Raw genomic sequence first — 12,559 nt, 5'->3', positions numbered from 1 at the left:
GAACTGAAGACTGAGATTTTGAAACATGCAGGCCTGAGCCTACGACTAAAATGAGACGGTTCCAACAGAAAGGGACCAGAAGCTGCGGAATCAGGCCAACATGGCACTGAGGGATGGAGTATAGTTGAGGGCAATTATGTGAATAATAAAAATACAATAAATACAAAAATAATAACAATGCTACCAGCTAACATATACACCACTTCTTGTGTACCAGCCAGCATTCTAGTGCTTTATTTATTCATTTTAAATATTTATTTATATTATTTATTTTTGGCTGTGTAGGATCTTCATTGCTGTACGCAGGGTTTCTCTAGTTGCAGCGAGCGGGGGCTACTCTTTGTTGCGGTGCGCGGGCTTCTCATTGCAGTGGCTTCTCTTGTTGCGGAGCACGGGCTCTAGGCACGTGGGCTCAGTAGTTGTGGAGCACGGGCTTAGTTGTTCCGCGGCATGTGGGATCTTCCCGGACCAGGGATCAAACCCATGTCCCCTGCATTGGCAGGCATATTCTTAACCACTGCGCCACCAGGGAAGCCCCACAGTGCTTTATTTAGATTTAGTAACTCTCTTAACCGTCACAACAGCCCTATAATACTGTTATTATAATAATCATATTATTATTATCTCCATTTCAAAGATGAGGCTGTGGCAGAGAGACTCAGAAACTTGCCCAGGGTCACACAGCAAGAGGCAGGAGCCAGGATTTGATCCCTGGCAGTTGAAATTCTGAGGCTTGTAGCTATGCTGTCTCCTTATTTTTTAAGAAATGAAACCATTTCATGTTTACACTCCAGTGAGTTAAATGCCCCAATAAACCAGTCACTTAGTAGGTTCTCAAGAAATGATAGCTCCCTGGCCTATTCCTCCCAATGATCTGGGCCGCCTGACGCCCCGTTACCATGGTGACCCCTCCCAGGGGTGCCGTGGAGAGAGTTGAGCTGCGAGCTGGGATCCTAGGTTCTAATCCTGGCTTGACCCTGGCTCTCATATCTGGCTTGTTCCCCACTCTGGCCTCGGGCTCCCAAGCTATAAAACAGGGGCATTGAACTTGGCCGTGACCAGGGAGGCCATGTCAATACCTCCCGGGGAGGCCACGCGCTCTCTGCCTCCTCAGACAATTCCTGCTCTCCCAGACGGTATGCGTGGATGTGCATGTGTGTGTCAAAGTCACAGCCTGTGTCCCCAGGGTGGCAGCCATGCAGAACAGGGCAGAGCATCTGGAGGCAACAGGCGGCCATAGGGACAGCCCGGGAAAGCCTCACTGTCCACCAGCCCCCCTGGACCTGCCCAGACCATCCCTGGACCCCAGGGCCAGCACTGCGGGCGAGGGGTGCTCAGGAAGAGCCCCATCTGCGTCACATGTGGCAGGAGAGGGCTGACCAGCAAGCTGCCACCACACCTGGGCTCACAGCCCTGCCTGCTGTGTCTCTGAGCATCTCTGAGCTTCTGCCTCGAAAGTGAGGATAACCATGCACCTCTCCAGGGCCATGAGGGGTGCATGAGGGACCTGGGGGGGATGCCCAGCCCGGGACCATCTTCTCTCCTGACACCTGCTTCATGTCTACACCTGGCCAGTGTGTCTGACACTTTGCTCAAGCTGTCTCCATCTTTTCCAATCAAGTATCAGCTGAACCCCCAATCACCCCGACTGCTGCTGACCAGCCAAAGCCAGGCCTTCTGCGCTATGGGTTACACACCCCAACGGCCCAAAGGAGCCTGTATCAGTAACAACCCAAAGGACCACTGTTCTACTACAACTACTGCAACCCAGGCTTGAAGCTGAATACTCTACATCCATCATCTCATGTGGTCCTTCAACAACCCTGGGAGGAACTCATACTGACTCCCCTTTACAGCTGAGGACTGAGGACCAGAGAGTCTAAGTGACTTGCCTGAGGTCACACAGCTAGGCTGACTGACTTGTGCATGGAAGCACAAGAGAGAGAGAAATCAGCCCACAGACAAGTGTAGCATCACTTTACAATATTAAATCTAATTCTATGATTTAGTATTGTGGGGTTTTTTTCATTTTCCCCCCAGTTTTATTGAAGCATAATTGACTTAGTATTGTTTTTATTTTTAATTACTTTGGGGTTGGGGGTGGGGTGTTGGCACTACACTTTTCCAGTGTTTAGGGTCTGGCCCTACATCTAGGAAGCAGTAGAATGTGAACTTGAACCCAGATCTGTCCGAACCTGACTCTCAGGACCTCGACAAGAACAGACAGACTCTGAGCTCCACCAAGCTCCCAGGCACCCACCTCTCTGGCTGCATCAGCACCTCCAGAGGGCCTGAGACTGCGGGGGCGGGAGGGGCAGACCGAGGACGGGGTCCCCAGGCCAGCCCCTCACACTGTCATACCTGAGGGGAGGGTCTGTGGAGTGGGTCTAGCTGGAGGAGTCCTATGGATCCAGAAATACCTGTGTGGCCACCTAGTGGGCATAGGTCGCACACGCAGCTGCCCACCATCTTTTTTTTTTTTTTTTTTTTTTTTTTTTTTTGCGGTACGCAGGCCTCTCACTGTTGTGGCCTCTCCCATTGCGGAGCACAGGCTCCGGACGCGCAGGCTCAGCGGCCATGGCTCACGGGCCCAGCCGCTCCGCAGCATGTGGGATCTTCCCGGATCAGGGCACGAACCCGTGTCCCCTGCATCGGCAGGTAGACTCTCAACCACTGCGCCACCAGGGAAGCCCCATGCCCACCATCTTTTAAATAGCCTTTGTATCTGGGGGAAATTCTCGCAGTATGCGTCCATCTCCCAGCATAGAAGGCAATACACACGTCCCAGCCTCCCTGTCCCAGCCTCCCTGTTGCCATCACATGCGCCGACCTAGCATTCCAATTTGGGAGAGAGTCAGGTAGCTTCCTGGAGTAGGAGGCAGAGCGTGGGGGGGGACATCGAGATTTTAGAGGTGGTTGGTAGGACTGAGCAGCGGTTGGAGTTTAGCTCCTCATAGCGGATCTCCAAGCCTGATTAAGGGTTGCCCGGGCAGCTTCCTGTTCTCACCAAGTCCTGCTGGTCTACACTGAAAGGTGAGGCTGTTTGGACATGGTCATGAAGCGCCCCCTCCCTAGGGAAGCAAATGCTCTTGGTTCTTCCTGCTTGCCCCCTCAGAATGCAAGGCCAGGGCTGACCCCAAACTCTGCCTCTGGGAGGCTGGATCGGTGGGCAGAGGGGCCGGAGAGAAGACGGAGCGTGAGGATGGGGATGGGGACCGTCAGCTGTCACCACGTGCAAACTGAAGACCAGCCAGTGAGCAGCCGACCCCTCAGGGGTCACATGGGCCGAGGCTTCATGTGGGCAGCGGCCAGCATGTTGCCCAAGACTGACCAGCAGGACTGATGCCCATCTGTGCCAGAACTCCGGCTCTGCCCCCTCTGACCTCACTTCTTGTTGCCAACTCCCTTTTCTACGGCCATGGCCTCTCCAGAGTTGTCTGGAAGAGTGGTGGGAGCTGGACCCCGGGGGGTGGTTGAAGGTGGGAGAGGAAGCCCTAACCCGCAGGGCCCGGGGGAACTGGAGGGAGGCCCGGTCCCCAGGGTAGGGGAGGAAAGCTGAGGCTCAAGAACAGGAGCCTGAGGCCTGCCCCAGGGCAACAGGCCACCCCCCGCCTGGAGGGTTGGAAAGGCAGGAGCTGCTCCACCACCCACTTAACTACTGGGGCACCAAACAGCATCGAGTCCTCAAACCCACTCACTCTGATTTTCTACTCTGCTGACGGGAAGGTGGAGACTTCAGGCGCCGGTGACAACCTGCTGTGTCCTGGTGGGGATGGTAAAGGTCAGATGTCACAGGCAAGGGTCTGGCACGCAGACACACTTAGCTTCAGACACAGGATTGAGTCGGTTTCGGATATTCAGTCCTGAGGGGACCATGATCATCTAATAGTAGCCTTTTAGTCTGAGGATCCAAAGTCCAAAACAAGACCTGGATGTCCCTCCCCCAACCCCATAAAGACGTCTGCCTCCCCCCAAAAGCCATCTTGGAAAGAAGAGGGATGAGGGGGAAGGGAGACCTCTTGAGACAAGACACTTTTCAGTGGGGAGTTTGACAAATCTGCCATGGACAGCTGTGCAGGTTGTTCACCATCCAAGAAGGCCTGGCTAAGGGAGCAAGTGTGGGGTGAAATCTTGCTTGCACTCCACTCTCCTGGTGCAGAGCTGCCCCTATTTGAAGGAAGAGGTGCCTTTTGAAATTCTCACAAAACTTGTCTGAAGTTTGAACTTTAATGGAATATTTTATCCAGAAGAGCCTGTTTTAAATCTGGAGAGAATGATTTCTGTTTAATGGGAAAATTTTTAAAAAATACGTTTTTCCGGCCACCAGTTTTGCAGTGTAAAATGAGATGATTTCTAGAAACAGGTACGTTTTGTGTACATCTGAGTCAGGTCAGAGCACAGAGTATATTTTGTCCGTCACCCCACACATGCGCAGTGTATTCTCTCTCTCTCTCTCTCTCTCTCTATCTCTCTCTCTCTCTCTCTCTCTCTCGTAAGTAATTATGATGATATAAAGGACATGGACCACTTTCTTGAGGGCAGGACCCATGGTTATCCACGCCCCAGGCCTAGTCCTCGACCCAGTACTGGTCACAGTATAAACCCTCAGTGAACGTCTGGTGATGGACTGGCAGACTGAACAGGTGAGTGATGCGTAAGCGATACACACCTTTGAGCCGAGGGTGGGTCAGACACGCATTGTTCTATTAAGGAGCCTTTGTTTGGCTCCATAGCCCCTGTGCACAGAGAAACCCCAAGGAGCCTTGTGCTCAGGGATGGACCGGAGTGCCCAGGGTCTCCCAGAAGTGCACTCCACCTGGGTCATCTATACAAACTGGATTCTGCAAACGGCTCTCAAAGCCGCCAAAGGAAGCAGAAGCAACTGTGTGGAGCACACTGTGCGTCAGGAAGCAGTCCTCTCCTCACATGCCCAGGCTCCAAAACCAGAAAGGGATGGGACCCGGCAGACCCGGTGAATCTGGGCCCCCAGGGACCCAGACTCCTGGCTCTCAGCTTCCCACTGTCCCCACAGCCAGCTCAGGCTCTGAGACTCCTCCAGCAGTTCCATCCACAAGCACTTCCTCTCAGGAAGAACAAATCCGACTCCAGGCACAGCAGCCACAGCACCTCTGGCAGGGAACAGAATTTGGAATCCCATAGACCTGGTTTCCCGCCCTGCCACTTACAAGCTGTGTGACCTCAGGCAAGCCACATAACCCCTCTGGGCCTCAATGTCCTTCAAGTTCAAGGGTGACAGTGACAAATGTCCTGTCTCCTCGGCTCAGCAGAATATGAGCTTAGGGGACTTCTCTGGTGGTCCAGTGGCTAAGACTCCACGCTCCCAATGCAGGGGGCCCGGGGTTTGATCCCGGATCAGGGAACTAGAACCCATATGCCGCAACTAAGGATCCCACAGGCCACAACGAAGGTCCCACGTGCCACAACTAAGACCTGATGCAGCCAAATAAATATTTAAAAACAGAGAGAAAGAAAGAGAGAGAAAGCGAGAGAGAAAGAAAAAAGAAAGAGAAGGGAGAGAAAGAAAAAGAGGGGAAGAAAGAGAAAGGAAGGAAGGAAGGAAGGAAGGGAGACAGAAAGAGAGGAGGGGAGGGAGGGAGGGAGGCGGGAGGAAACGAGCTTAGGAATGGCTGACAGGAGCACAGAAGCTTCCAAGGCCCCTCAGCATGCCGTTTCCCCAGTGAGGCTGAGCGGAGGCTGGCTCCTCCGTGAGCACAGGCATAGCAGAAAGGACGCAGGCTCTGGAACCACACAGACCTAAATCTGGACCCCAGCTTTGCCAATGACTTGCCGTGTGGCCTTGGGAAATTCACTTCCCCTCTCTGCGTCTCAGTCTCCTTATCTGTTAGCGTTTGCCCTGAAAGCAGCAGATCCTAAGGGCTGGGGTGGGTGCCTGCAGAAAGCAAGCCCTGGGCAGCGTCTGGAAGGCAGTGGTGGCCTGTCTCATCCTGCAGCGGGGGAGGCGGGAACTATTTTTGGAAATGCCACAGTACAGATCAGTAAGGTAGTAACAGCCCCCAGAGTGTCCTCGGGGCTCCCAGCCCCTCCCCAGGTAGGCTCAGCAGGGGGAAGCTGGAGATGCTGTGCACATCCTTCTCTGGAGTCCGAAACACTTCTACTCCAGTGGCCGTCAGAGGCTGGAAGCAAGGTCACAGCGACTCCAGGGGAGCTCAGGACTGGGGCAGAGAGAGGCAGGGCATGGGCTGGTTACATCCTCTGGACCTTAGGCCCCACCTCGGCAAAGTGAGGGTAAGCCTTCCTCAAGGGCTCCGAGATTGGACAGTATCTGTTTTGGTTTTTCCGGAAGGAGCCGCCCCTCTGGACGAGTCCTAGCCTCAGGCCCCAAGCTAACTCCAGACACCAACGTGGGTCCAAGAGACGAGGGCCCAGATTACCTCCTACAATGTTCCAGAGGGCACTTCTACCTCACTGGTCCCCGTCATGGCTTAGGCAGGCAGAAACAGCCAGACAGCTGGGGTCTCTAGGGGTTTGTGACCCACCAAAAGGTGTGTGTATATGCACAGAGGCCTAAGGGGGCAAAACCCTGCCACACACATAACATCATGTTGTACACCCTGAAAGAGGTGTGTGCATATACGTACACAGAAGGAAAGGTCTGGAAGGCCACCCACTGAGTCATTATAATGACTTAAGAAACTTCTATTTTCTTTCTGTTTCTCTGAAAGGAACATGTATTGTTTGCACAATAAAGAGAAGGAAAACTGGAGCTGCTGGATGTGTTTAAATAATTAATCTCTCACCCTCCTTGCCCCCCACTGCGGGCACCACACAGGGCTCTCGGCTTAGACCCAGGAGGCCGCATAACCCACGTCTGTGGCGAAACCCACCACCCCACCTAGGGCCCGAGCCAATCAATTAACATGGCTTTTAAAAGATGTTTCCAAATGATGCAGACAGGGAAGAGCGGAAAAGGGAGTCCCTGAGCTGAAGAAATCCTTCACTGAAGAGCCGTTCTCTCAAGCGCTTTTCCCTAAGGAGCCTGAAAGTAAGGCCAGGCGTTCTGAGAAGACACCAAGGACGCAGCTTCATTGTGTTAAAAATTAGCGCCAGGAGAGACCTCAGTGTGACTCCAGCTTCCTCCTTTGAGGAAAAACCCATTTAGATACATCTGGAAAACGCTCACGCACTCAGTGTTTTGGGGGCACCTGCTCCAGGCCCTACACTGAGTGCTGGGGACACAGATGTTCCTCTGCCTTCAAGGAGATCTCATCCCGGCGGGGGACAGAGGCGCCGTATGGTTAGCAAGGAAGCCTCGCTGTCAAGGGGCGTGCAGGAGAGCTTCTGAGTGGAGGATCTGGAGGAGGGCAGCCAGCTCAGGTCCAGAGGGTCAGGGAAGACCCCAGCTTTCCCTTGGAGCTGGTGTGGGGATGAACCAAACTGGTCAAACTGCAACCACCAAAATGCTGGCTGTGCAGAATACCATGGTGCTCGTCATGTTTACCTCAGTGCTGGGGACCAGCTCAGAGTCGATCCCTCCTGATGAGCCAGGCAGCTGCACCTGAAGCTGAAAGGAAGGACGCCAGGGATCGTCTGTCTTCCAGACACTACAAGCCTCCCAGGGCCAGACACTTTCTCTTCCAGGGCTAGGGAGAACAGAAGTCCCAGTTTACACCTGTCGCCCCAGAGTTACTGTGATAATGTCTCTTTTCACTCAAGACATCCGGGTTTGGGGAAAAAAAAATTATAGTCATCCTACCCATCTGTCCACCAAAGTTTCATGGCAATATTCAAATGTCTCCAGTCAGCGCCAGCCTGTTTGCCAGCCTTAAGATGCCGTCACAAGGTGTCTTCAGCCTTCCTCTGCCCACTCGCCCAGAGGCGAGACCTGCTCAGATGATCGTCACCTGTAATGAAGCCTCCCCTGATCCCCTAGTTCTACAACCCTCTGTCCATTTTCTGGACTCCTAACCTTGATCACAGTCCTAAGTACTTAGATTCTGCAACAATCTGTTTGCCTTTCTCCTCACTGGTCTGTGAGTTCCTTGCAGACACAGGCTGTGTCTTATTAATCTCCAAATCCTTCCCTCGCAGCTCAAGCACGTGGCTTATGGAGGCATTTGGTAAGTCTGTAAAATTGACGAGCCATCACCAACCATGGCTCCTGTCAAGGTCCCTCTCCCTGGTCCCAGCTGCCTGGCAGAGGTGTCACTTGGGGACACTAATGTTGCTCAGAAGTGGGCAGGAGGCCTGGTTAGGCTGCCACTAGCCAGCCAGGAGGCCCTGGGGCTCAGGGTCCCCACGATCCACAAAATTAGGGGCTGATTTGGTCAAATGGTCTCAGTGAGCCTTACAGCTCAGACATTTTGCAACTCTGAAGTCTGTAACTTTCATCCTTCTTCTGAATAGAAGTCAGGCCCCAGTGATATCACAAGCCTCAAAAATATTTGACCCAGCAGTTTCACATGTAGGAACTGAACCTATGGAAATAATCACACAAGTACCAAGATTTATGTACGAGGACGTTCACTGCAGCATCATTTGTAATAAGAAAAACTATAAACAAATCACGGTATAGCCATATGATAGAATACTGCCAACAACTGCAAGTCTGTGTGCCTGACGCCCAGCGAGGCCAAACGGAAACATCAGAGTTTGGAGCAGAGAAAGGTTTATTGCAGGGCCACGCAAGGAGATGGGGGGCGTGACCCCAAACTACCTGAAAGCTTGCAGCAAAGCATTTTAAAAGGTGAGGGAGGGGTGTGGCTGGTTGTTACAAACTTCTTGGTGCAGGAATCCTTTGTCCCCATAGGTCAGGTCACCATGTTCCTGTAAACCTCCAACAAGCCAAGTATTATTCTCTGTTCTGCAACATTTTATCTCTGTATGAGCAGAAAAGTGTAATACTCTTAACAGGTATAGCCCTTGGGACATTGGGATTGACATATATACACCTGTTGATACTACGTATAAAATAGGTAACTAATGAGAACCTTCTGTGTAGCACAGGGAGCTCTACTCAATGCTCTGTGGTGACCTAAACGAGAAGGAAGTCCAAAAAAGAGGGGATATATGTATCTATACATAAAGCTGATTGTAAAGCAACTATACGCCAATTAAAAAAAAAAAGGGGGGGGGGCTTCCCTGGTGGCGCAGTGGTTGAGAGTCCGCCTGCTGATGCAGGGGACATAGGTTCGTGCTCCGGTCCGGGAAGATCCCACATGCCGCGGAGCAGCTGGGCCAGTGAGCCACGGCCGCTGAGCCTGGGTGTCCTGAGCCTGTGCTCCGCAGTGGGAGGGGCCACAACAGTGAGAGGCCCGCGGACCGCAAAAAAAAAAAAAAAAAGGTATAGCCTTGAGAATAGGCTGTCCTGTATATTTCAGGCTATGGGCAACATTCTTAACTGGAAGCAAAGGCAACAGAACACAAAGATTAAAGTAAAAGAAACAGATCTAACATGGAGTCAGATTTGTTCTTCCCAATTACAATACCATCCACCATTAAAAACCATGTTTTAGTAGAATATTTAACAACATGAGAAAATGGTCAGGTTAAATAAATCAAAAGGAGACTACAAAAACAGGACCTCTATTTAAAAAAAAAAAAGGAAAAGGAAAATCATACATGTTTGCAGACAAATAGGGAAATGTTGAAAGAAAATTCACCAAAATACTAACAGTGGTTTTCTCTGGGCACTGGGATTAGATGACCCTATTTTTTTTTTTCTGCATTTTTTACATATTCTTCTACATTTTGTAGTTGGAGGGGGAAAAAAGGCTGTTAAAAAAATGTCAACCCTCCATTGTGTGAGGCCAATGGTAGGCAATGGAGGAAAATGCCATAAATTGCGAAAACCAGAAAATTTCATCAGAACCCTTCCCAAAGCCAGCGGCTGTGCCTTTGGCGGATGTAAATGACATAAACCAGAGGAACAGCAGGACATGGGCGTCAAATGGAGCCGAGGCAAACTCCTTGCACCCAAAGGTGGCAGGGAAAGCAGCCCACCTCATTGAAAACCCCCAGCCATTATCTGTCCCTAGCTGAGACTGACCTAAAGGCTCCCTCTTGTCCATCTCTATCCTTTCCCCATCCCCTTCCTCAGATCACAAAGACAGTTTCTGGATTTGCCAAGGGCCTGAGAACTTATCCAATTCCACCCAGGCGTCCTAAGGCCTGCTCTGTACCAGACCCTATGTGGGGCGCTGCAGTCAAGAGAAATCGGATCAAGACCTGTCTGACCTCCCTCCCAGGGGAGGAACCCTTCCTGCAGGTCACCCAGCCTCTTCTTGTCCACCTCCAAGGACTGGGAGCTCACTACAATCCATGCAGCTGGGGCCGCGTCCATCAGTCTTAGAATAAAAATCCTCCATCCCAGCCCACCTTACTCCTCAAGGCCTTTCCTCTACCATCCCAAGTCCTGCCTTGTGTTCCATCCAAGGGTGGGGCTCACAGGCGACCAAACCCATTCCCCTCACCCCCTCGGTCATTAGGCATTCAAAAAGCCCTTTCATTATCTCGGGCACAGGCAGCGCTCCTGGCCTTGCCTAGCAGGCAGGTGAGGTGGTGTTTATAGCCCAGGAATAACTGGATGCTAATTCCCTTCTGTTGAAGAGCGACTGAAGTTTCAATTCCCTCCTCTATGAACTCTGAACTGGGGCTAGCTGCAGCTGGGAGGCTGTGACTGACGCGGAGCAAGGGGCTATGTGTACGTGTGCGCGTAGCTCAAATCCAGCCTACATCCCCACCCCCACCAAAGTTATTCTTATAAAGAAAGGCCTCAGAAGTAGAAGCCATCAGCCCCCAACTCCCTCCCCAGTTCTGTCAATGAGCCTTCACATAACACCCCTACCCTCACTTTCAGGTGAGCAAACCTCTTCCTGTCAGGCGTGGTGTTCCTCATTAGAAGCAACCCCAGTCCTGTCTGTCCAGTCCCTGTCACACCTAGAGCAGGAGGAGCTGCCGATCCGTTATCCTAGAAACTTCAAGGACAAGTGTCATTTCTTCACATGAACAACTGGTCAAGGCCTCACCTCTCTGACACACCAGCAAGCCCTGGGTCCCACCCACTCCTCGCCCCTCACACAGCTACACCCTCCCCTCCCCTCCCCAACCCCCATTCTCAGACAATCCATTAAGAGACCTTCACCTCCCTATTGTCCTCAGGCGAGACTTCAGTCTGTCGAGGGGTCCACTCTCTGGGAGGGGGAGGAGTGGGAGCCCACGTTTTGAGAAGCAGGGGTGTGGACACCACCTGGACTCCAGGCCCACCTCCACCACTAGGGTAGCTGTCAGACCAAGTCCCCCACCGTCCCTGAACTTGAGAAACAGGGACCCTGCGTCTTCCCACTGTTATAAAGATGTTGTCGAGAAGAGGATGGGATGTCAGCTGGTCCTCCTCGGAGGGGCTCCCCCAGGGCACCGACACAGGCCTCACCCCTTGCTGCCCAGCACCCTGCCAGGACTCTCCCCTTCACCTGGATGCTGGCCCTTGAGGAAGTTTTGAGTGGAAAAGAAGCTCCCTAACCAGCGTTTATATAACAACAACATAAGCATTTTATTTTTTCATTAAGCTTCTTAGTTTCTTAGTATCACAATGGAATGATGAGAAAACAAGAACAACAAAAAAAAACCCCATGGGTCTGCAAATCTCTGACAAACAGCAGAGACTTCAAGGCAATTGAGGGGGAGGGGGAGGGGGAGGGGGAGGGAGGGAGAGGCTTGACAGAAGTGCCGAAGTAGTTCCAACATCATGCCTCTCCTCAGCCGGCTGGGCCGGGAGGGGTGGGGAGGTGGAATGGTGAGAAGGTGGCACTGTCACAGCTGTCCTTGGCATTTCTGCCTCGTGACTGATACACGCATGATCTGCACGGACCACCCCACAGGGTTTCCCGTTGCCTCCCTGGTACCTGGCCGCATGATCCCTGCCTGCTCCAAACCCCTGGACACCCCGGAGCCAGTTCTGCTGGGTGGGTGGCAGGAGAGGAGCGTGGAGGGGGGCGAGGGCAGGCGACGCCGTTCCGGGCGTGAGAAGCCGAGGAGTGGCCCAGGCCCGTCCGGGAGACACCCGTGGCAGCAGGCGGAGGTGGTGCAGGTGGCGGCGGCAGGAGTCCACGTCCCTTGGGCGGTGAGCAGGCCACACCTAGAGCTTCACGGTGCCAGGGGGCAGGCTGTCATTGCAGAGTCTGTAGTAACGCAGGTCGTTGACCAGCCTGTGCACGCTCTGGGTGAACGAGGGCAGGTCCTGGAAGGCAGGGGCACAGCTGCAGCCCAGCCGCACCCAACACCCAAAATCACCCCCACCCCACCAGCCACTCCTGTCCCACAGGGCGTCCGGAGCTCTGAGAACATTTGACAAAACGCGAAACTTCACTCACTCAGTCTTGCCCCACGTGTCAGCGAAGGCACGGTGGGAGAAAAAGAACAACAGCTGATACTGCCCTAGTGCCCACCACGTGCCAGGCCCTGTCCCAAGCAATTCAGAGACAGAAGTTGTTTAATCCTCACTGCCAGCCTGCGGTGCAGGTTGTTAGTACCGTCATTTGAAGGATGAAGAAAGCGAAGCGCAGACAGATTAAGAAACCTG

General features: G+C 52.7%; 1 protein-coding gene across 1 annotated transcript in view; it reads right to left on the bottom strand.

Moving 5' to 3' along the window:
- Positions 1-12,115: 12,115 nt before the first annotated feature.
- Positions 12,116-12,559, bottom strand: part of XPO6 (exportin 6) — a 70,871-nt gene continuing 70,427 nt past the window's right edge. The window contains exon 23 of the mRNA XM_065892274.1: positions 12,116-12,217. Within this exon, the coding sequence (XP_065748346.1) occupies positions 12,116-12,217 (102 nt within the window). The remainder of the gene's footprint in view (positions 12,218-12,559) is intronic.

This window comes from Phocoena phocoena, chromosome 15 (assembly GCF_963924675.1).
Source record: "Phocoena phocoena chromosome 15, mPhoPho1.1, whole genome shotgun sequence".
Classification (NCBI taxonomy): domain Eukaryota; kingdom Metazoa; phylum Chordata; class Mammalia; order Artiodactyla; family Phocoenidae; genus Phocoena; species Phocoena phocoena.
The sequence above is the reverse complement of the archived record's forward strand: the minus strand, read 5'-3'. Positions and strand labels throughout refer to the sequence as shown.